The following is a 24777-nucleotide window of genomic DNA, read 5'->3' on the forward strand; positions in this document are numbered from 1 at the left end:
CAGTTTAAATCTCAGTTTAAGACATGTGCATACAAGCAGGATTTTGTCAGGTCACAACTAGTTTGAAGCCAATCATGGTCCAGTATTCAATTTATACAAGTGTGATGTGGAAACTTGGAGGCCACTAGTGCACATACACTGAGAATGGACTTAAGACTGAAGTAGGAGACATCTTGTGTCCAGCAACTTTTGTCATAAAAAATGCAAAAAAGTGATGAGAATGGTATTTCTACATGCATTAAGTTTTGGAACTTTGACCATGTTTAACAGATATCCAAGATCATAACAGTATATATAATAACAGAAAACCAGAAGAAGCATATGTCACCTTTAAAAAAGGCATATTCATAGAATGGATTTTTCAGTGAGAGAGAAGGAGTTGTCATGTCATTTTAAGAATTTTTAACTAAGTGATTGAACTTGTTGAAAAACCATATCAGACACAAAATATTATTTGTTGATAGTAACCTGATACTCATTACTATTTGCATCTTTACTAAAAAGAGCACTGTCTCTTGTAGTCTTCTCACTGATTGATATGCAGTCTAGATGTCTTTTTAGGAAAATATAATAACTATACATCGTTGACTGTGAATGAAAATATAGATGACATGCATATGCAGAGGTGTTATAGATAGGATAGTTTTTATTCAGCCCCAAGTGGTGTCTGCAGACAGTCCCACCAAGTTTCACTCAAAACCCATGACAAAAAAAAACAGCTGGATAGTCAGAAGTCACTGATTTTGAAAAGTGAGGGTGACATGTCACCCAGTCTCTCCAGCTCAAACTGCACCCTTGTTTTTAACGACCAAGGTCCAAACTGCTCACAACTGATGAGTTTTGAGGTGAAATCAGCATTTATTTTTATTATTCCATTAATAGGATTAAGTCGTGAGGATGACTTAAAAAAAAAAACACTTAACCCCCCTCTGCTCTTACAGCTGAAAAATATGTGATCATTTTTACACTTTAAGGTTTAAATGTTAACTACATATATTATGTTTTTTTTTCTCTCATTGCAGAATTTTTTGCAGAGTTCACTATGTATTCAGATAAGTCACATAGTGTATACAGTATATACTCTGATTCTGCAGTAATGCCCCAAAGGCACTATCATGAGAATGTAGCTTTAACATATATAACATAACTTATTAAACAACTCTGACAAAGTTTCTAATTTCTTTTGCTTTCCACTGAACTTGAGTGAGAAGGGTGTGCAGAGAAACATTGTTTATGTAAATAATGCATACATGTCACAACATTTAATTATTCATTAAAATCTCCTCTACCAAAACATTACCACAAAAAATAACTGTACAAAATTACAATAACCTTAACTGTAATATGCTGCAACAATGTCAATGAACCGCATGAGCTTCTGAAGTTATGAACAGTGACAAAACTATGATAAAAACCTACAAAGATGTTTCATCATTCTAATTCATATCAAGTGTCAGAACATCTTAGCTTTTCAGTTTCCAATTTTATGATGAACATACTGTTTGATAAGAACATATGACTACCTTTTGCATACAAAGAATAAAAACTGAATGAGAACTGAATGAGACATTGAGAGTTAAACATTCAAATGCATCAGTCTCTCTTCCATTGTTCTGCTGACTTGCCGTAGCTTGTAGTCCTTGTACCATTTAAGGTGAAATGCAGATAACACATAGAAAAAAAGTCAAATACATGTAATTTGATTCAGTTGTGGTAGTGCAAGAAAGAAAACTTTTCAGGTAATCTCAGTGAGTGTAGTGCAGAGGGGTGTACTGATGCTGGTGCCGAGGCCTCTTATTAAACTTGATTGCCAGAGTTCCTCCCCCACAGCAACAGCAACTGGCTGCCTGCCTGAGGCTCTAACTCCTACAGAGGAAATAGAGTGTTTTTACACAAGACACACCAGTATCAACCACTGACATTCTCTACTGATAAGCTGAAGGTAATTGTGATGTGTACCAATGGAAATGAAATGGAATGAAAAGTCTTTAAAATGACTGATATTACCAAACCTCTTTTTAAACTGTTTCAGGAAGAGAGGTGGTACAGGTACTGCACTAACCCTCTCATAGAAACAAAAAAAAAAAAAAACATTCATAAATCTTGGAATACAGGATTAACTGGAATAAAAGTGACAGGAATTGTGAAATAGATAATGAGATATGGTTACATGTTACATCACATAATGGGAGAAATATAGGAGAAGCATGGGGGGGGAAACATCCTGCATTCAACAATTAAAAGGAGCCCTGTAGAGTTTTGCTGTCAACAAACAAAAGTTATATTAACATCAAGTGTTACTCACCAGAACTCATTGTCTTGAGGTCTTAAGGTCTAACAAAAGTGTTGAATGCATTTCCTTCCTCAGAAAATGTTTACAAATCTGTAAATATGTTAAATCCTTCATTGTTTACTTGCTTACAGTCTTCTTCTTGACTGCCTTTAATGGTGCATTGCTGTGTTTCTTAGTGCATTACAGCCTCCTGTGAGATAGTCTGAAACCACTGGCATGACTGTGTATTGTGCACATGTATGTCCTTGTGCACATACACCAGACAACCAAATAGGGACCCAATCATAAAAAAACTGCTCTATAGCATTACTAGAGGTCAAAAAGCCTACAGGGTACCTTTAAAGATCTGGCATTTTGGCCCTTTTTTGACTCATTTCATATAACTACTGAGTCTATTTTAAACATATCTGTGACATTTTATTCACCAAAAGTTGTTTAGATTTCTCTAAATCCATCTTTCCTTCCAGCCCAGATTCCCCCTCTGTCCTCCATCTGCTGGGACCACAGTGATTTCAAAAGACATTCATGTGGGGCTTTCAGAGTGTAACTGACATACTCCCAGTATCATTACACACTGTACACTGTATACAGAAACTGCATCTGTGATTCTAACTCACAATATAAAACCACACAATAGGTTCATGATAGATTCACAATAGGCACAATGTCTCACCTGTCCATCTCTGCTGATCTGGACCCTCTTGTGGTCGTTCCATGGGTTGAGGATGTGTTGGGTGCAGTGGAAGGAAAGACTCTCCTTGCGGATCCACTCTACACTGAAAACCCCTCCTAATCCCATGAACCCCCAGTCCTGGCAGCTCTCCTGACTGATGGCTGATACCATGCGAGCGTAGCCCTGTGTAAGACAAAAATCTTTAGTTATATTACACCTTTACAGTAAGGTCAAATTCTAGCACATGTGGTCTAAATTATGATGATAGATAACATATAGCATGATGCAAGTTAGACTGAATTCAGACCGAAATCAGAAATATGATCCGGAGAGACCAGTAAGAGCAACAGATTAAACATTTAAAGGTTTTACAGATCCGGAAAATGATCACAGCAGCAATTTTATCTTTTGTCACAATGATCATGAGGTAAACAGTCGAAAATAGTGTTCATGTTACAAAGTAACATACCAGGAATGAAGATAAACAGTCCATGTGAAGAGCAAAAGAGGCAGAGCGCATTGGCTGAAATGCAATCTCGGAAACCACTTGCTATGGTCTGACGACGATTTAGCTTTTTATTAGCTTCTTTAAATTTACCTGCATTCATATGCATATATCTGTTTGTAGAGATACACCAAAATGTTGTCTGGACCATCTGAAGTTGCTAATCAGACTGTAAACAATGACCGGCGCACGGAAGAGGAAGTTTTAACCCCCGATATCCGTTATCCAGATATCTGCTTCCTACACTGGAACTCCCAAAATAATGGCCATAGCCCCCCCAGAGGCTAAACTGTCATCAGACAGACAGCCAATGAGTTCCAAGATTGGCATGTATGTGATTGGCCAACGCAGCACTTTGGTGGATGATGTCATGTTGTGCAGCATTCAAATGAATGAGCCGGCTGCCCTTTTTTTTCCACAGAGAGCTGATGTTGGTCTGAATGCTGCCTCACACTGTACCTGGAAGTGTCCAGAACCCTGAACAGAGAAGATGAGGATGATGAGGTTATTCTCCAGGAAGGCCTTGGTGAGTTTGGTTTCATTGCTTGGTGTGGTTGACCAGATACCCTTCTGCTGAGAAATTTCTATATTCCTGACGTTGCTGCTCTTCATGATGAAGTACCGGACTGATGAAAAGGCCAGCTGAGGGGACACAGGCTTTGAGCACTGCTGGAAAACAAGAGGAGGAAAACAACAGCATAGCTAAATTGACAATAAGATCCTTTGGTTGAATTTCACGCATTATTTTTGTGGGTAAAGATTGGTTAGTATCTAGCTGAATTAAACATCTCAACAGTAAAGGCTACCAGGGTAACATGAGACACTCTACACAGGATTCACCACAACATCATCATGAGCTCTTGCCCCTAGCCTCTGAAACCCAAACTAATATCCTCCTCTGCTGATTAAATCAGAAATGACCACAGGACAGCGACCCACAAACAGCTGACACAGTGGTTAATGAAGTGCTACAATCAGGAATGTTCGATGACAATCCTCACTTTCAGGGATTGTTTACTGGGCTTATAACAAACTCCTGCATGTTTTTAGTTTAGGAGGACTAATACTGAAAATCTAAATGAGCACTGCAGTTCAGCTGATCTGAATGAGCTGGACTAAATTAAATGATCTGATCTACTGTATGTCACACATGTCCTGAAGCAGTGGAGCACAAAAGAAGAACTGAAAGTTACTGAGTTTGGAATATAGGTTAAATAAAACTACTGCAATCACACACTCTTAGTTATATAACATTGAAAAAGTAAATGTTAAAATATTTTGGTAGTTTCAAAAACAGGCAAAAAATCCAACAAGTGTACCTGGCTGCTTCAAACATAACACACTGAACTCTTGAGTCATCAAGAGTCAGGGAAAATATGACTTCAGGCTTAAGGTCACTGAGGAAAGCAGGACAGTAAAATCACAAAAAATGTACTGTTATTGCATCGCTGGTCTTTTGTCATGTTCACAGCCACTTCCTAGATGTTCACTCACAGACACAAATTCCTCTGCTGCAGTGGTCAGTTGGCAATGATATATCACCTGCAGATGCTCCTTGTATGAGTTTTACTTCTCTCTTCCTAAATTTTGCATTGCATCATACATAATAGCTGTATCTTTAGATTTGCTTAGGTATCTTTATCTTTGCTGCCTTTGTTTAGCTGTATGCTCTGTGAATCAGCTGTAGGCCAAATCTAGCCCTGCAGCAAATATTTGACTCCCTGATGCAGCTGAAATTTGGACTTTCACAGTTTAACTCAAAACCTTTATACTATTTTTCACAAATCTACTGTAGATAAAAAAATAAATCCTAATGAATATAAGCTTGTTCCCTCTAATCCTGACCCCACAGAGGAGAGGTATTGTGCTGTTTCAATGTTACATACTGTCAAAATTAAAGGGGACCTATTATGCTCATTTCGAGGTCTATATTTTTATTCTGGGACTCCACTAGAGCAGCTTTCCATGATTCACAGTTAAAAAAAACCCTTATTTATCTTATGCTGGCCCTATATGCAGCCCTTCAGTTCAGCCTCTGTCTCTAACAGACAGCATTAACTCCTGTCTCTTTAAGGCTCCCCTCCCGATGAGCCCACTCTGTTCTGATTGGCCAGCTTTCTGGAAGCCTGCCGAGAAGCAGTCGTATCAGAATCATATTAAGTTACTACCGATATGAACCCAACATTTCCTGCTTTTGCCGCTTCATATTTAAAGCTTTTAAATGACTAAATAACGGGACTTTTATTGTGAAGAATTTACAGGAAATGAAATGTGATCCTCAATGAATTAGCAGAGCTTCGTTAGCAGCACTAAAAACAGGAGGACAAAACAATATGTTTGATGAAGAGCTGCAGGTGGCGCAACTACCCCCAAAACAATGGAAAAACACCATAATGTAAGCGGAGTGGAGCAGATGACTATATAAAGAAATCCGTCACAAGGTGATGTTGGCTCGGGCTGAAAGTAGAAAAAAACGTTGGAAGCCGAGCATTCAGGGCAGTCTGAAGCCAATGCTTTTTGCTCACAGGGATTACTACATACATTTGCCTCATTATTTGATCTTTCCCTAAGATCAAATAATTTGGCAACATTTAATATGAACATCAGACATTGTAAAATTATATATATGGCTGAAAATAAGGAAAAGCAAAATAGGTCCCCTTTAAGTCTAATAAATCGACCTGAAATTACATTTGAATGTGTGAATTCTAACACTGTTTTAATTCCACAACTTCAGCCTATTGGACTAGAACACATTGGTTCTACACAAACAGGTGTTGAACAGAAATGATGGGTTGATGCCATTTTTTCTAAGGCAAGAACAACAACAACAACTATGCTTTCAATCGACCATAAATAGACAAACAATAAAGTATGCCTCTAGTGCTTCATGGGAAACATGACATCTGCCCTCAGATACATTCCTAAAGAGTTATAAACCATTTTTATTCTTAAATTAATTAAAAAAAAACAAAAACAACAACAACCAAAAAAATATATATATGTAAGGCTGTGTTTCCACTGCACAGCACATTATGGAATCAAATAATGGTCATAAATATTGTGAAATGGTTTGTGAATGTGTAATGAAGTTTTGCTGCTGTAGAAATATTTTGTCCGTGTGAAAAAGTTTTGTGCACAAAGATAAAATTTGCACATGTAAAAATGTTTTGAAGCTGTAGAAAATTTTGCACATGTGTAAAAAAGTTTTGTAGCTGTATAAATATTTTGTGTATGTGTAATTAAAATTTGTGCAGGATTTTTTTCAACAGTGAGGTTTCACAAAGTCTGAGAGACTGACACACAAATTCCTACCTGTGTATGTGACACTGAAGTTACAACTACAAATTACAAGTTGAAGTATGAATTTTGACACAGTTTTTACATCTGAATCTGTCAAACATAAAGTCAATCTGTCCAATCAGAGGGCAGATGTTTCATTGCATTCATCCCCCCTGCAGGTCTTGAAAGACGGACGATGATGTGGGCTCTCCTGCAACCCAGGTGGGTTTAATTGTACTTGAGGATGCTGTAGATAATAATAGTAAACATTTAATGTGTTTTGTACTTAGCTTGCAGTTAGTTTGCTGTTATTGTAAGGCAACGCAGTTGTCCAAACGCATATTTTCAAGTTCAGGAAGGCTGATTTATGTACCCAGAATAGAACAGTAATTCAAATTTTTTTCACACATGCAAAAAATATTTCTACAGCTTCAAAACATTTTTATACATGTGCACATTGTATCTTTGTGCACAAAACTTTCATACATGCACAATAGGGGAGAATGGGGTATATAGAGCCAGTGGGTACAATGAGCCAACCCCTTTATCTAGGTAACCATAAACAAAAGTAATCATGTGACCACAAATTAAGAAAGTATAGTTCACATTACTCAATCCATCTTGGACTCAGAGAGTTTTAAGCAAAACAGAGCAAATAAAATGATTTTTGTCATGCCAAGTGAATTCATCATGTTACTAAAGTTACCAGTCTTGTATCTTAATTAAAACACATAAGTTTTGGACATTATAACATGTTAATTTAAGTCAGTGTAAGCTACAAAACAAGGCATAAACTTAGCATAACTGTGGATCTGAGCCACTGTATGAAACAGTTATGTTAAAATGGAGGACGTGGGGTAAAACGTGCCAGTGATGTTGAGGCGAGTTGAGTCAATGGCTCAATTTACCCCCAAAATTATCTTCTGATATTCTAGAGACTAGAGACACTGTTCATGTTTGATCACTGTTACAGGTGCTACAATGTTGATGAATAAATATCTAATTGTTGACTAATGTTAAGTTTAAGCCACACAAAAAGATATTCCCTCATTTGGTGTTTTGATGATGGTGGTAGAGAGTGCTGTCTAACACATCAGTCCAAAATCTGCCATTGGTGTTCAATTGGGTTGAGATCTGGTGACTGTGAAGGCCAGACCATATGATTCACATCATTTTCATACTCATCAAACCATTGAGTGACCCCTCGTGTCCTGTGAATTGGGGCATTGTCATCCTGGAAGAGACCACTCCCATCAGGATAGAAATGTTTCATCATAGGATGAAGGTGATCACTGAGAACAATTTTGGATTGATTTGCAGTGACCCTTCCCTCTAAGGGGACAAGTGGACCCAAACCATGCCAGCAAAATGCCCCCCACAGCATAACAGCCACCAGATCCCCTCACTGTAGGGGTCAAGCATTCAGACCTGGACCAGTTTTTCCTTTAATTTGTCACTCGTCTGTATACACAAAAGCACATTTACACATACATTCTTTCAGTAGCTAACAAACAAAGATCAGTTTAATCTTTACTGAAAATGTTAAGGTAACATGTTGAACAACAGGACACAAACATATGGTTTTACTTAAAAGTACAAGTTTTTGCCTTTGTTAAATTGATGGCATTAATGAAGTTCAACATTACTTTTAATTTTATGATTAATTTGTTTGATTTTGTGTAATTTTTATACCAGTATTTAATAGTCGCACTATTTACCCGTAGAGTGCTCAATTTACCCCATCCTCATGCTCATTTTACCCCTACCTTGGGGCAAATTGTGCTATTTGACTAACTTTTTTTGATGGCTCATTGTTCTAAAACCATAATAATTAAATAACTTGTTTTAATTTCCATGGGTACACAACAACTTGAGGTATATATAGTAACTATTATTTGAAACAAATACACTTTCGTTTTGCATAAAAATCATCAAATGTAAAACGTGGCTCATGTTACACCGTTCTCCCCTATATTTCTACAGCTGCAAAACTTATTGCACATTAACAAACCATTTCACAAGCTCAAATATTTGACCATTATTATTATTGCCAAACAGGGTCTCATCAGAACTAAAGAATGGTAAGTGCAAATTTTATTCCTTTTGCATTGCCATGTCTGTGTTTGACGAAATTATAAATAAACTATGTATATTTTCTACAAGTTGGCTGTGAACATCTGACATCTAAATATATAGAGAGAGAAATCAAGCCAGTGAAAAAAATGGTTTTACTTGAGGTGTTGTCTGAAATAGGTTAAATTAAAAGCTGGTCAGTGATTGGTTAGTAAATTTGAGGGGGGTTGAGGGTTTTTTATGGACAAACTTTGGGTTGTCATCTGACATCGAAAAAATTGATAAAAATTCACATCAGTGGAATTACACCCTAAGGAAGACGCTCTGAGTAGACGGTAGGCTTATTTCGGTGTGATTGATATCTATAGTGTGAGTCTATGTCCACAGGGAAAGGAGATTCTGAAATGCTTCTGGCTTCAGAAATCTAGGCGCCAATAAATTGTGTACACAAGTTCATTTATTATGAATAAAAAAATGGATATTCTCAAATTGCCACCACTGCCATAAAAATTAAATCAGACTGTAAGAGAGTGGAAACTTTTGGATACTGCAACAGGATTTACTGATATGCATGTGTGCGTTGCTGCGAGCCGTTCAGCATATGCCTGTCTCCTTGTTGTGTCTAATGCTTCATTGTGAATGTCAACATGGGTTAACCCTGAATGAGTGAAAAATTCACCAAAAGATGTTAAAACTCCAAAAGAGAATAAAAGCCAGAGAATAAATGTTACAGTGCAGTACAAGTCCTTATGCTTTCATTTAAAGGGGACAGAGCGCAGCAGACCTGCAGTTTTATGGAAAAAGAAGATACAGCACAGAGTTTCCTTCTCCTCTCTTATTAAAATACAGTTGTAAGAACAGTTCATTTGTTGAAATCATATGATAATTATACAATAATTCTAAAATTGTGAAAGCATTGATGGGTAAGTTGCTGCTTTCAGGAAAGCAGCAAGTTGTAGTAAGGAAAAAAACAAAGCCAATGGCTCATCAGATGTAGCCTCCAAGATAGATCCAGACAAGCAAAGATGTATGTCTGGTTGGTATATGTATGTGAGAGAAAGGCTTTTTGAGGATCAACTTTTAAAAAAAGCTTTACATAAAACATTAAAAGCAATATAGCTGCAAGCGGCAATGATCGGGGTCATCATTCGGATGCATGTTTCTTATTTAATTGTTAGAGGTACAATGTGGAAGATTTGTCCAGAATTAGTTTAAAACATTCATAAATTAACTAAAATTATCAAGAGAATGTGAAGAAATAACAGGTTTGACGTTATGTCAAAGACATCTACGTATTATGTTGCAGAGATATCTACTGAAGTTAGTACACTAACCCGCTAACCCCGGTCGCATCCGGCCTGTACTGTCTCATAATACCACTTTGTACCTCAGGGGCAATAGTGAGTCACTGGAGCGTCCAGTTTGCCCTCAGTCCAACATGAGAAGAAGAACAAGTAGCACTGCCCAGAGCCACCAGTAGTAATGGCGGAGGCAGGCTGAAAGCTGATCTAATTTTCTGTCACTTTATTAAGTTTTAATATTTTTTCAGGCAAGAAGGTTATCATGTAGATTCCCAAAAATGTGGTCAATTCATCCAAATAACGCCTGTTAAGAAAGTTGCACAGACGTTGTAGGAGTAGCTGGCTGCTGCTGCAGACGCTGGCCGGGTGAGACATTAGCTGGTCATCTCAGCTACATGATCCAATGAACTGCACTGTGGAAGAGGACCCACTCTCTATGCAGATATACAGGACTTGCTCTAAACCATGACAAAAACACACTGGCTCTTATTTTCATGGGATTATGCACTGATTAAAACATACTTATGAATATTATATTACATTTTTGCTAAGTCCATTAATTTAAATGCTAGGTAAATGTTAATTTTTCATATGGTTATATTGATTTATCATTCACCGCCACATACTTGATTAATGTGAATTATTTTAGCTTATTCTAAGAGTTAGCTAAAATGGGTGGATTGTTTAGTTTTATTTCTGTGGTGACTAATTTTTCTCTTTTTTGATTTGGTGTATTAAGAAAATATCTAATTAGATGTGTATGGATTGGTGTTAACATGTCTAAGGGTTACATTGTAGCAGTGGCTGGCGGTTAAGCCAGGGTGCCGGTCAGAGTCTCAGTCTGACAAAATATAATTTGTAATTTAGAGTCTACAACCCTAAAACTGAACCTGTACAGGTACCAACCCCTTAAACTACCAGTATACACAAAATACAGCAGCAAGCAAGAAACACACAACACAGTAAAATTCAATGTTCCCCACAGTGTATTATACAAACAGTGACAGTGCAAACTCATACATACAACATATCGTGTCCCATTCAACCCAACGCCAGAGTCAATTTCTCAGTCTTTATCAGTCTGTGTGACTATGTATAAAGTTCTCTGCTCAGTCGAGACTTTCTTGGTTTCCACAAGTACTCTGCAGAATTGGAGTACCCCAAATTCAATTTCACAGAGTGAAACCTCTCATCAGTGACGCAGCTTTGTAATTTGTTCTGGGAAATCCCGGTATTAACCTTATTTATTCTGGTTCAGACAGGCAGCAGGCTCCCGGGAATGGATGGCCAGGGTGATAAATGGATGTTTGGTGGGTAAATGGCAGAATGAGTGAAGCGAAGCTGGATCCAGACTGTAATGACAGACAGCCTAACAAATGGTGGACTATTTTGACGTGCTGCCAGGGGTTGGCAGTCTAATCTTTGTACATTTTGACTCACATGATTGCAAGTTATTTTTAACGACGTCACTTTCTGTTATTTTGCTGGAGCATAACCTTGACATGAACACATATTAAATACCTACAAACACTTCTCTAAAATCCCTATGTGTAGGATTTAAAATTTTCTTAATCAGGCAGTTTCTAATGGTAACATATATATATGAAAAAACAAAAACTAAAAACACTGCACAGCACTGACAGTACACCATCACCATAACACCTCCCCCCAAACAAATCTGACCTAGAGCACTCAGAAAAAAGGGCTAAAAACAAGACACAGACTGCCCCATTTTCACCAGGATAGTCTCATTTTTCCTGGCTGTGTAAGAGCAATGGATCAGGTGTGGCTGTTTTTACATGTGCAACTGTGTGTCATGATCACTGCATGGCAGACGGTAGGTACCTTTCCTGAAGAGGAGGGACAGGGGCTGTCAGAGGGACTGTCCATGCTCACTGAGCAGGAAGAATTGCTGGAGGACGGAGGGTCAGAGAGCTGATTTATGGGCAGTGAAGACTCATCTCTGCTGTGGGCTTTCTTCTGAAGCAGGCCTGCAGCTGCTGGCATTCTAGAGAATCTATGGGGAAGATGGTCAGATGGTAAAATTTGCTGTTACTACAAACTCAATACTCCCTCCTTCCTCAACAGTTTACCTGTTGTCTTGATAAATTTAGTACATTTCCACCGCGTTAATTTCCATCAGTACAACAACAACGTCACTAATTAATTCCAGTCACTTCTACTTGCTGTTTTTCTGAGCACTGTTAAGCTACTGTGAATGAAACTCAACACTTCCAGCATGCTTCATATCAAGCTTTCCAGGAACATGAGGGATTATCCACTTTGTGCCATCAGACTTGAAGCAAGACTTTTAATGTGAGACATCTTTGCAGGAAGTATTGAGTTTCATTGACAAAAGCTTAACAGTAATTGAAGTAAGACTAGGTCAAATCCTAGTACAAGGCTGGAACCTGTATGAAATGCTGGAGGGCTTTTAACTTGAAACGAGGGCTTTTAATTTGAAATGGATACAGGAAGTAGTGGCATTTGGCCAACCAATGGTGTAAATTCATCACTCAGTCACGTGGCATTCAGCGGTGTGGCATTCAGTGGAACATCTTGCAAAATAACCTTCATTAATCTTCAGAAAGGACTCTAAAGAAGAAATAATAGCATTGATCAGCAAGAAGAGAAGAGAAAATATCATCTTTGTATATATTTTTCAATTCAAAACAACTAACTAGCTGTCAATTGCTAACTGCTACCTGTTACCAATATTCCAAAGGAGATACAGCACTAAAGAGGTATGTTATTTAAACAAGAAGAAAAATTGAAGGATCCTTGCTGGTAATGTAACCCATGCATGGTGGAGCCTCTCTATGCACCCTGTTCTCTAGAAGGCACGGACCTATCCAGTCCCCTCTCTGTCAGCTTTGCTAAATTTGTGCACTTCTGTAAACTTTTTGTGAATAATATTGGACATTATTGGACAATGATAACATATGACTATTAGTCACTCATCAGGATAAGGAAATGGTCAGCTCACCCCCTGCCGACTCTGCTACCAGACCAGTCCAGGTTTTCAAATGTAAACATCAGATTAAACATCGAAAAGATGGAGAGGATAAATCCAGCTGTGATCCCGACCACATGGACAAGCTAGACCATCTGTACATCCATCTCAACATCGAAAGAAACGGTCCTGGCCACATGGATCTTCTGGGGATCCTAACTGCCCGGATGGCAGTTTTTTCTCCCCGCTGAGGTCGAGAGGAGGTTCCGGGTGCACCGGGCCAGTGCTGAAGAGGAGCTTCTACCCTCAGGCCACTGGGATCCTGGATGGGATTGCTGCCTAGGACTGTTATCCAAGGCCGTTTATCGTACCACGAGCATGCCTGTCAAAAACTGTCAAGTTCAGAGCAGTTTTTCATCAGCAAAAAGACATGGGCTGGGAGTGCTTTTTGGACTACTGTTGGTTCTCACTGCTGTATTGCCTGTATGTGTCTGTCTGGCCAGAGCAATCAAAGTTGATGGAAAACAGCTGGGACACCGAGTGATTGGGCTTGGGACAAATGTTAACTTATGGTCAGTTGACACTCCTACAGTGAGTTTTCATCATAGCTTACTGGGATGTTTTGCAATCTATTCCTCTGTCCTGCGGCACGGATCAGCCTAGGTACTAGAGCGAATCACCAATCCAGTGGACCGGTCATCTGCCACCCTGTTTCGGAGGATAGCAGGTCTCCTTTTCATGCTGTTCCTGCTCCCCATAGATGTTCAGCTAAATCCTGGACCAGTGACCCCTGGAGTGCTGAAGAACTTCGATGCTGATTTGTGCCCGAGTGTGTCTGGGACTCCTCTGGTGCCGGTGATGAGTGAGCAGCAACTTTCTAAGCTGGGCTTCTTCCTTAACAGACTGAACTTTGTTAACACGAGGCATGATGTCTCAATGAATAACTTTTCATTACTGGACTGTGAAGACCTTGATATGTCCAGTGTCTCTCTCACAAAACCTGCTGCTGACACCACTGTGTGTCGAAACCCTGTAGTGGGGAGGCAGAGGTTATTCAAAACCTTCCAAACTGTCAATCATGCAAAAGTCTTATAGGACCCAAAGCTGAAACTGAGGGGGCTATTTGCTGGACATTTTAACATCAGAAGCATTACTGCAAATAGCAATCAGCTAACTCATCTTGTGTCTGAATCAAATCTGGACTTTCTCTGTCTGACTGAAAGATGGTTGAAAAAAACAACTCCTGAGAGTGTGTTCACGGTGCCCAGGTACCAATGTTTTAGAAGAGACAGACCTGATGGAAGAGGAGGAGAGGTAATGTGGGTAACACATTAGAATATGTTGGGATAAAAATAATGTTATCCCAACAAATGTCTTTTAACATCATAGGTGTCTATAGGCCCCCTTCTGCAGATGACACTTTCTATGATCAACTCACAGAAGTCTTGAAAGACTGCAATCTCAACGGAATTATTACTTATGGGTGATTTTAATGTGAATTGGGAGGATAAATCTAGGAGGAAAAAACTAAAAATGATCACAGAGAAATTCCAACTAGAACAACTAGTAAAAGGCCCAACTAGGATTGCAAAATGCTCCAGTACACAAATTGATCTGATATTAACTAACAAACCAGAAAGAATAACTAAAAGTTATAAATCAATCACTGGCTCATCAGATCATAACCTAATCCTATGTACAAGAAAACTGACTAAAAACAGATTTAGGACCACAACAACTAAGACAATGATCCTTCAATGCATACCCAGAGCTAAGCAAGAAGAATTTGTCAGTGAAATTAACAGCTTGAACTGGGATGATGTACTGTCCTCTGATGATCTGGACTATGGCTGTGTTACTTTTACTCAATATAACTTACTTAATGTGAGGATACAGGTAAAATCTAAAAATAAAAACAATTTACCGTGGTTTAATGAAAATTTGTGGAAACTAATGAAATCTAGAGATGCTGCACTAAGGCAGGCAATTAAAACTACATTTATTTATAAAGGTATAAGAAACAAAGTTATCCAAGAGCTAAGAGAAGCTAAATCCTTGTTTTTTATCTCAATATATTAAATGAGGCAAAAGACAACAGTAAATTGATCTGGAAAAACATTGATAATGTCACAAGGAGGGACCCAAACTTTTTAGGAGATTTTAAACTCAAAGTACAGAGAAAGTTAATTGAAGATCATCTTATTGTTGCTTCTGTCTTTAATATTTTTTTCTTGAGTCTGTATATGAGTTAGGAAAAAAAAATATGAAAAGGAAACTGGATATTATTCCTATAGATGCTAAAGGCCAGGTTTTCGAGCTGGTAGAGACTAATGAGTAAACAAACAAACAAAATCATCAGCTCCTTAAAAAGCTCCAAAAATAGAGATGCTTTCCAATTTGACAATATGTTTGTTAAAACACAAAGATAGTTTAACTCCCCCCATTGCTCATTTAATTAACTTGTCTTTTAAACACAGCTCCTTTCCTGATTACTGGAAATGTGCCACTGTCACGCCTATTTTTAAATCTTGAGACCACCTTGAAGCCAGTAACTACAGACCAATAGGTATACTGTCAGTACTCTCAAAGGTTGCTGAGAAAGTTGTCATTAAACAACTGACAACATTTCTTAATACAAGCAATTTTGGTCTACATTGTATGCAGTTTGGCTTTAGAGCAAATCATTCCACCGAAACTGCTACCTTGCACTTAATAGAGCAAATTAAATCAAGACTTGATAAAGGAGGAGTAGTTGGTGCTGTATTTTTAGATCTGCGTAAAGCATTCAACATGGACAATCATGATGTTAAGACTGGACTCTGTGTTTCTGAACTATTTGTGTTTTGGAGGTTTTTGGTTTTGTTTGTTACAGATGGGGAGGTTGAAGTGTTGTGTATTTGGGTGATGTTTTATGTATGCTATGGTTTTGTGTGTCAGTGAGCGGGGTCCTGCTTGATCAGTGACTTTCCTGATCACTGACCAGATGTACAGTTCAGATAAGGAAATTTGGGGTGACCTAATTATTTTGCTGGCCTGATTAGTTATGTGGGAGAGTCTAGTTTCATGTTTGGTGGTGAGGGCATTGTACAGTACCAGGATGAAATGTTGAAGGTGAGTATGGATTCAATTAGTGTCCTGTAAACCAGTGGTAAAATGTCCTTGCTGACATTAAAAGTCCTGCTTCTTCCACAGGTGAAAGTGCTGCTGGGCTTTTTTGTATACAGAGTCAGTGTGCTGGGAAAAGGACAAGGAAGTGTCTATCTCTGTCCAAAGGTATTTAAATGATTGTACTTGTTCCACCAGCTCACCTTCAATACTGAGGGGTTGGAAAAGAGGTGGTTGTTGTGAGTCTGATTTCTCTCTGCTCCCACAGCACAGCTCCTTGGTCTTGGTGATATTGAGTTTGAGGGAACTTTCCTGAAACTAGGGCCATGTCATCTGCATACTTTAAAAAGTGTCATTCCTTCACTGCTGCAGGAGATGATGTTGGTGTAAAGAGAGAATAGAATGGGGGATAAAAACGCAAATTTGGGGGAGCTCTGTGTTTAAAATCAACTTGCTGAAATTTAAAACCATTTACAAGCACCTGTTGGCGCCTGTCCTGTAAAAAACTGTTAATCCATAAAATCAGTGTTGGGTTGACCTGAAGCTCCACTAGGCATTGCAGTGGGGTGTTTGTGTGTACAGTATTAAAAGCAGAAGAGAAGTCCATGAATAAAATCATAGTCACAGATGTATAAAAGGGTGAGACTTGCATCCTAAACCCTGTGTTTTGCCTTATAAAACTGGAGTGGATCCAGTCTCTCTGCCATCATGCTGAAGAGCTGGTTGCACACTGCTCTCTCCACACAGCACTGATGTCAGGGCAACTGGCCTGCAGTCATTCAGGTCCTTAGCATGTGTCTTTTTAGAGATTGGGATTATACTGGATTCCTTCCACTGGCTTGGAACACAGCCAGAATCCAGAAGACACTGAAACAGCTTGGTGATCCCACTTAGCTGAGTGGAGTAGTCTTTGAGCACCCTACCTCTAAGCCTGTCAGGGCCAGAGGCTTTGTGTGAATTGACTCTGCTCAGGATGGAGGTCACCAACTGTTCATCTATGGTGAGAGCTTGGTGGGATGGGCTGGGGCTGGGGCTGGGGAGGGTCCAGTTGGTTGGTGCACTGCAGCTGTTAAACTGGCTGTTAAAAGATACTGTTAAGCTGCTCTGCAAAGACAGTGGAGTCCAGGCAGTCAATTAAGCCAAACCTCACGAGTGTGGAAAGCTCTTCGGTCTGACAGTTTGACATGGTGATGGTAGGTTAAGGTAGTCGGCTGCCCCTTCTCCTCAGTCTGTTCCGTATCCCTCCTCTAGACCCTCTTTTTCCTCGTATTCACCTTCACCAGTGTCCTCAAAGTAAATCCAGAGGTATCTGATTAGTGAGGAGGGATACCTGCAATGGCTCTGGGTGAAAGTGGCTCAGCTCCAACAGGTAGTCCCATGAGTAGGCGAGCCTACCTGAGTTGGCGGTGAATGGTTGTGCTGGTCCTGAGCAGAGTCTGTTTACGTGACTTGAACTGGCAATAATGAGCCAGAGGCACAGTAGATGTAACAGTGTTGACGTTAACATACAATAAAACACCAGAAAACACAGAATACAACGCACACACTGAGCTGTTTCAGGAGTTATTCTGAGCACCCTCACTCTCATCCTGAAAATAATTAGTGAATGAAGACATGACTCTGTTGTTGTATTGGCTGATTTGGAGCTGTGAAGATATACAATGTATTGAACTTATCGAGACAACAGGTAAACTTGGAGGAAGTGTGGAGTCATTTTTTTCGATCTGTATTAAGCTATGGTCAATGAAACTCAACACTTCCATATTTTCACATTGAAAGCCTTCCAGTGACTCAAAAGATCCCTTCCTTTCTTTTTAGGCTTTAAATGTGAAACATCTACAGGAGATTCATAGTTTAAAACTGATGAAAAAAACAACAACGTAGAAATGTCTGGAATTAATTAGTGAATGAAAACGATATTAGTGTTGAAAGGAGAAGGTGAGAGCAGCAGAGTGGTGAGTATGGCAAGACAGTTGTTGCAAACTTGTTGTATGGAAGAATTCATTACAATGAATCTATTGTGTGAGCACTTCCTTATCGCTTTGTACCCGGCCTTTATTTATTCATATATACCAGATGATGACTTGAGACTCAGACATTATTTGATTACTAGTTTTTATACGAAAACTTAAGATAAATTATGAAACTAATCTCAGTAAAATGAGAACATGTTAACTTGTGTCATGGAGCTTTGGAATGTATTTAGACTCTTCCAATTTTTCCCATTGGGTTGGTTTACAGACTTTCATTTACTCATTTAACTCGTTCTGTATGGTTTCTATTAATCTGCAAACATAACACTATAAAGATAAGAGCTGCAATGCAAATGTCTTCCCTGTTGTTTAAGCAGAATGTAACAGCACTACTTTAAGCCAAAGGAGGAAAGCTGGGATATTTGCTTTTTGTCCTTTGATATGGACTTTTACTGCACTACCATACACTGCAATGTAAATGTTATTGAGAGTATTACATACTTGTCCTCAGTAGTGTTGGAGGATACTTGGGGGATGCTCTTGGAATTCTTCACAAAAGTTTGGGGCCCCTCTTCTGATGACATGGGCCGGGGCCGCTGGCCAATCCCTGTGGGCTGCTGTAGGCCTGCTCCCTGCTCCTCTGCTGCAAGCACCTGTGGGAAGTCAGTTTGACCTCAAGTCAGTCCCCTGCATCCTGGTGTCACAAACATATCAATGTACTCAAGACACAATGAGACAGAAGACCAAAACCACCTGCAGGAATGGAGTTGTACACATGAACACAGTGTAAATGTGGAATCATGCGTCATATAAATATGGTACAAATGTAAATGAACTTAAGCACATGGATCATACAAGGCAAAACACAGCAGTGACAGACACCAGAGCTGGCTACACAGTTCTTAAAAATACATTCCCATGTGAAGTCCTTATATGAGGACTATAAAGACTTAAAAACTGTCTCTCACTATGAGGGAAATTATGGCTTTGCTTTGCAGAGAGCATTGGGTTGGTATAGATAAGAGCTGTAACAATTAGTCAATTAATCAATTAGTTGATTGACAGAAACGTTACCTACTTTGATGGACAATTAATTGTTTTGAGTCATTTTTTAAGGAAAATGCCGAAATTCTCTAGTTCCAGCTTCTCAAATGTAAATATTTTCTGGTCTCTTTACTCCTCTATGACAGGAAAACAGAATATCTTTGGGTTGTGGTTTTGTGTTTGGGGTGGTTTGTTTTTTTGTTTTTTTTCTGACATTTTATGGACCAAACAACAATCGATGAATTGAGAAAATAATCAACAGATTAATTGATAATGACAATAATCATAGTTGCAGCCCATGTATAGATGCTTGCAGTTCAGATATATTCTTGGTTAGAAATACAGACGACCTGGTGGTGTTGCTGCCAGGAAGAATAACCTGAAATACACTAACTGTAAAAATCCTGTTTTGTTTAGTATAAATTCTTTTATCAATATTTGGTGACTATCTTTTAAACAATACCCTTTGTTCCTGTATGACATACTCACACAATTGGATTTCCCCAGAGGTATTACAGCAACTGAAAATTGCTATTTGCGTTTCGTTTTGTTGGAGTTAATGAGTTAGTTCAGTTTGTATTTAAGTCCTATTGTTTGGTTCAGTCTTTGTTGGGTCTTCTGTTCTATTCAGTTTTACTTTGCATTTGGGTCCACCTGCTCTGCTCCTTGTAACAAAGTCAAGTATAGCCTGGTAGGAGCAAAAACTGACAATTTCGTAGGAAATATGGGACTTGTTTTAAAAGGTTCACTGTGAATACATAAAAAGGTCACTAATTTTAGATCAATTTTAATGTATGGCTGAATTTTAACATAACCAAAATCAACAAAAGCACTGAATGCAGTACAATTATTCAAACAGCCATAATATTATCAAAAAATAAGCGCACATAAAAGTGTTAAAAAATGAAAAATGAAAGTGACTTACAGAAACCAGGGTTCGGATGATGGCCTCATCTTGTTGAGACCAGGGCTTTGAAGGACAACGGATCCTCTTGATGAAAAGATTCTGCCACTTCTGCCTCAGTTCAAACACCAATCCTGCTGCCTGACAGTAAGATACACAACATGAGATAAAACTGCCAGTACTGTAAGTTAGGAAACATTTAGCACAAAATAATTGAGGCAAGATAGACACAAACACAAAAGCAACAAAGCAGAGAGGCTGACATTGGAGTAATGTGCTCCATGCAGCAGTATATGAACTATCTATCCATCTCCTTGGCTGAGGCATGTGGATAATGAAATACAATAGTCTAGTCATGAGGACACAAAAGCATGGATTCATTTCTCAGCCGTTTCAAATGAGAATATATGCGTGATCTTAAAGTATTTCTTCAGTGGAAAATGCATGATAGTTTTGATTCAAATGTGACACTTAAATTTTCAGTTTATGATGACAAGCCTCTCAGAGTCCAGGCAGTCGTTAGGGTTAGTTATTTTGCTGAAATCATCATGTTGACATATCAGCTGTGTGTCTTCAGTGGAAAATGATATTAAAACAATGAAGTAAAAGGCATTTAGATAGAAAATAAAATAGAGAACAGACCGTTGAGGCACAACAGAGATATCATCAACAACCACCACTGAAATTGTTCTGCTAGATAAACAGAATAAAAACCATCTAAAATCAAACTCAGGCTAAATCACAGTCTTATCCTGTCAATGAGGACCAACTGTATAAAGGCTGAGCTAAGATCCAGCAAACCCAAAACTGAGATTTCCTAAAGTTAAAGTGATTCTGTCATAAACACAATATGTTTAAATGGGCCAGCAGTTTTTGAATATACACTGCTGGCTTGCTATTTGACAATGATTTGTTTTAGGTTCACAAGCCAAAACGTTTGGGAAAAACTGGCATGGAACACAAAAGAGGTGTTGTCATATGAGGAAAATATCATATTAAAATTCATAAACATTTAAAAGGTTGAAAGATCAGTGTTGATAACAATGTTCCCTCACCTCTCGGTCCAACTGGAAAACAAGCCACTCATCAATCTTCATCTCAGCTAGCTCCTCTGTCTCACTGTCACTGAGGTCATCTAGTGAACTATCTGTAGAAAACAACATGGAGACACAGACTGAATCTGCACACATAAGGTTCTCAATCCTACTGAAGTAGCAAACATCAACTTGTGTCATAAAACACTCATCAGGAAAAAAAACATGAAATTCAAAAGATTAAATGTATTAAAAATTTAGAGAAAAAGTAAAATATCACATAAAATATGCTGTGAGAAGTCATTTTTAACAATGGTCAAGAAAAGGCCATCCCTCGTTTCAGTTAGCCTTCAGACTTGGGATGGTGGAGGACAGACCACTTCAGAGAAGGAAGCAACGTTGGAAGACTCAAAGAAAGCCATACCCATCTCTCTGTGGGAGAGGAGGCTGAAGTATCTTGATAGTGTTGGGATGGCTTGGTTTACACACAAGACAGTTATCACCGTGTGTTCAGGTTCCCTTGAAAGGTTTACTCCATGGTGTTGGAAAGGAGAGCCTGACTGATTGTTGAGCCTCAGATTCAGATCTGAGGTGTCCTGGTCATGGTAGAGTAGACCTGCTGTTCTCTTGCAAATATTGTGGAGAGGTCATGGGAGTTTGTTCATCCAGTCAACATATGATGTGTGGACTTGGTGAAGGCCTATGACTGCCGTCCCTCAGGGTATTTTTTTGGAAATACAGAGGGATCATGGATGCTGAGGTTGATACTATGAGCCATCATTCTCAGTATAAAGACAGAGAGAGCTGTGTCTTGGTAGAAAGTTAATAATGTTCACTTTGGTTTGGCTCTGCAGAGTTGTGCCTTGTCACCATTTCGTTTGTGGATAGTATCTCTATGCAGAGCTGTTGGAAAGCTTTCTGCAGATGATGTTCAGTGCGCACTGTCTAGTTGTGTTAGACTCAAGGTGTCCGAAAAATAATTGGGAGTCACACTGAATTAATGTCAATATGGCCAATAATCAAAATATCTCGGTGAGGACAAGGGTTCCAGGCTGACTGACAGACAGACATTGTCATACTTGGGCCATGTTGCTAGCATGAGATTTTTCTTTACAGTACAGTGTATAACATGTTCACTGATAAATGAGCTCACACTTGCTTAACATTTAACTGAAGTAACTTGACAAATAGGTGCTGTTATTTCTTAACTAGGTTAGCAGTACCTTTCTGAGCAGCAGGCTCCTGCAGGGCAGAGGTGGGAAGTTTGGCACAGCCTCCAAATATGGCCACAGTGATGGGAGTCACCATAGAGCAACAGCGGACACTGGCCATCCTGTGGCCTCGGCTCATCTCATCATAGATCAGCCAGTCTGTGGGAAGGGCCTGGACTGACCTGGCTGGGTTGTTCTGAACAGCAAAAACACAAACAATAACACAAGTGAAAACCTTTCACAACCTCCATCTGTTTCACAGTAAAAGCCTTCCGGCAGCTCAATGTGAAGAATCCCTTTTTATTCTAGGAGTTTATTTTTTTACCCAGCCAGTATTCATTTAAATAGACTACACCCACCTATTATCTCAGAATTATTCCAGTGCCCAGCTCTTGCTTGGGCATTTCTGGAATGTTTCAGGAAATGGTTGTTAATCATTCTTGCAGAGGGATCCATGTGTGCATGTGCATCTCTCTTCTCTGGCTGGCTAGTTAGTTAGTTAGTTATTTTATTGACACAAACAGATAAAACATTTGGGTCCAAACAATATACAAAAAATCATATATACAATAAACCCATTAATGTTAAAAGGTAATTAATCAAATTAAAAGGTAGGTAATTAGGTACAATTAACAAGACAAAATCCCATCAGGCAAACCATGGAAACTTGCCGGTGCTCCAATAGCGAAAGACAAGCATGTAACATAACTAAAATTCTTTTATCAGTGTCTGATAAGATTGAGCTCAGTCCAGTGGAGTCATGTCCATATTTCACATGGATATCCTGTGTGTGAGGGTGCACAAGTATGCATTCTTCATTTTGTATGCCAATCTTACAGCAATACACATGTTGTTCAGGTGGTTTATGGCTCCATCTTTCCATTTCCACTCGCAGTCTATTAGAAGACAACCAGAACCATTTAAAAGTTATTCTCAAATGGGCTTCAATGTACAGTGTATTGCTGGTATAAAGTAAATGGACGATATATCTAGGTTGATGGCTTGGTAGGTCTTGTATCTTTAGATCATAATTTCTCAATCATCTCCCTACAGTCACTCTCAATGTGATCTTGTTTCTCCATTATCTCAGATAAATGTGAGTTCATAACTTGGTTCTCTTTTCTCATTATTTCAAGAACATACCACAAGGGGTGATCAAGCATGCTATGACACAGCAAACAACAGTTTCTCAGTCAGCCTTTCTCTTGATGTTGCCAGGATAACAGTGTCATCCACATTCTTGTTTAATCTTTCTTATAAGCCTGTCAACAAACATCACAAACAGGAAGCAGGAGGTGGGGGATCCTTGTCTCACCCCGATAGAAGATGTTATTGTGGTGGAGCCCAGGATACTTGTTGTCACACTGTACATTGACATCAAAGCCAAGATCATAGTAACTTCACACCCCAAACTTTCTAAGATGTTGAACAGTTTTCCTCTTGGGACCCTGTCATAGGCTTTGAAGGAGTCTATAAAAGAAATGTGCAGTTAAACTTTCTTTCCGACACAATATTCTGTTATAAGCCTAATGCCTGGGACACACAGCCTGCGTGAGCAGTGTGGGTGCGTCACGGAACGGCGCCCATGTTAACAGATTAGAGGAGCCACACAGCCCGCGTGAGCCGCACCGCTGCTGCAGGGCGTCACCTGGAGATTCAGGGTCTCACCTATTTTTTTTCCACGTGACGTGTTTTTTCTTTTCTCGACTCCTATTGCTTTCTGTGATATTAGTTCAAACTGGGATTCCTGCCAGTTGTTTTACCTGCTTCCAGATGGAGATTTGCTGTTGTTATTTTCCTTATTTGTTGTCAGTTAGTTTGGAGGTTTGTTTTTCGGAGTGTGTTTGGCCCGTTTGGGAAACTTGGTATTTTCTGGAGGGATTTTCTTCTTCTTGGAGCAATGACAGCGGGGTTTAACTGGCGGAATGATTAATAACAATGAATTTTAACCCATCCTTTCTGAGGAGTGTATGTGGCTGACACAAAAGTATCCCCAATCAGACCCCACCATGCCCGTCAGAAAGAAAGCCGTTTTCACCTCACATATTGTCTATTTATTTTTAGCAATTGAGGACATGCTTCTTAATCTTTTTCTGACTAAACTAAATATAAATGATATGAAACATGCTATTATTGATGGTGATTATCAAAGCCAAACTCTATGTAGAAAGATAGAGCTGGCAGCAGAAGCACCGCAGCAGCAACACTGTCTGCGTGGATGCTGCAAGCGTGCGAGACGCAGCAGTTCAGCAGCACACGCACTGCTGAGGTTCACGCAGGCTGTGTGTCCCAGGCGTAAGTGCCGCAATATGTTCAATGCAGCCTCTTTTAAGTTGGGCTCCTACTTGCTCCTGAAATGGCTTACACCAGGCCGTAAGTCTATTATTCAGCACATAATCATAAAACTTTGCTGCACTGTTGATCAC

The 24777-nt window shown here is 39.1% G+C and overlaps 1 protein-coding gene across 5 annotated transcripts in view; it reads right to left on the reverse strand.

Moving 5' to 3' along the window:
* Positions 1–626: 626 nt before the first annotated feature.
* LOC121885362 (3'-5' RNA helicase YTHDC2) overlaps positions 627–24777 on the reverse strand; it is a 50211-nt gene continuing 26060 nt past the window's right edge. For 3 of the 5 annotated variants that reach the window (XM_042394739.1, XM_042394738.1, XM_042394740.1), the window contains exons 25-32: positions 22364–22547; positions 21162–21253; positions 20128–20247; positions 18660–18811; positions 11973–12144; positions 3931–4140; positions 2967–3149; positions 627–1866 (exon numbers count right to left, since the gene is read on the reverse strand). In XM_042394739.1, the coding sequence (XP_042250673.1) occupies positions 1798–1866; positions 2967–3149; positions 3931–4140; positions 11973–12144; positions 18660–18811; positions 20128–20247; positions 21162–21253; positions 22364–22547 (1182 nt within the window). In that variant the 3' untranslated portion in view covers positions 627–1797. Of the gene's footprint in view, positions 1867–2966; positions 3150–3930; positions 4141–10368; positions 10586–11972; positions 12145–18659; positions 18812–20127; positions 20248–21161; positions 21254–22363; positions 22548–24777 lie in introns of those variants that run through there. The other 2 variants (XM_042394741.1, XM_042394742.1) reach the window with 2 other exon arrangements.

This window comes from Thunnus maccoyii, chromosome 19 (assembly GCF_910596095.1).
Source record: "Thunnus maccoyii chromosome 19, fThuMac1.1, whole genome shotgun sequence".
NCBI classification, from domain to species: Eukaryota; Metazoa; Chordata; class Actinopteri; order Scombriformes; family Scombridae; genus Thunnus; species Thunnus maccoyii.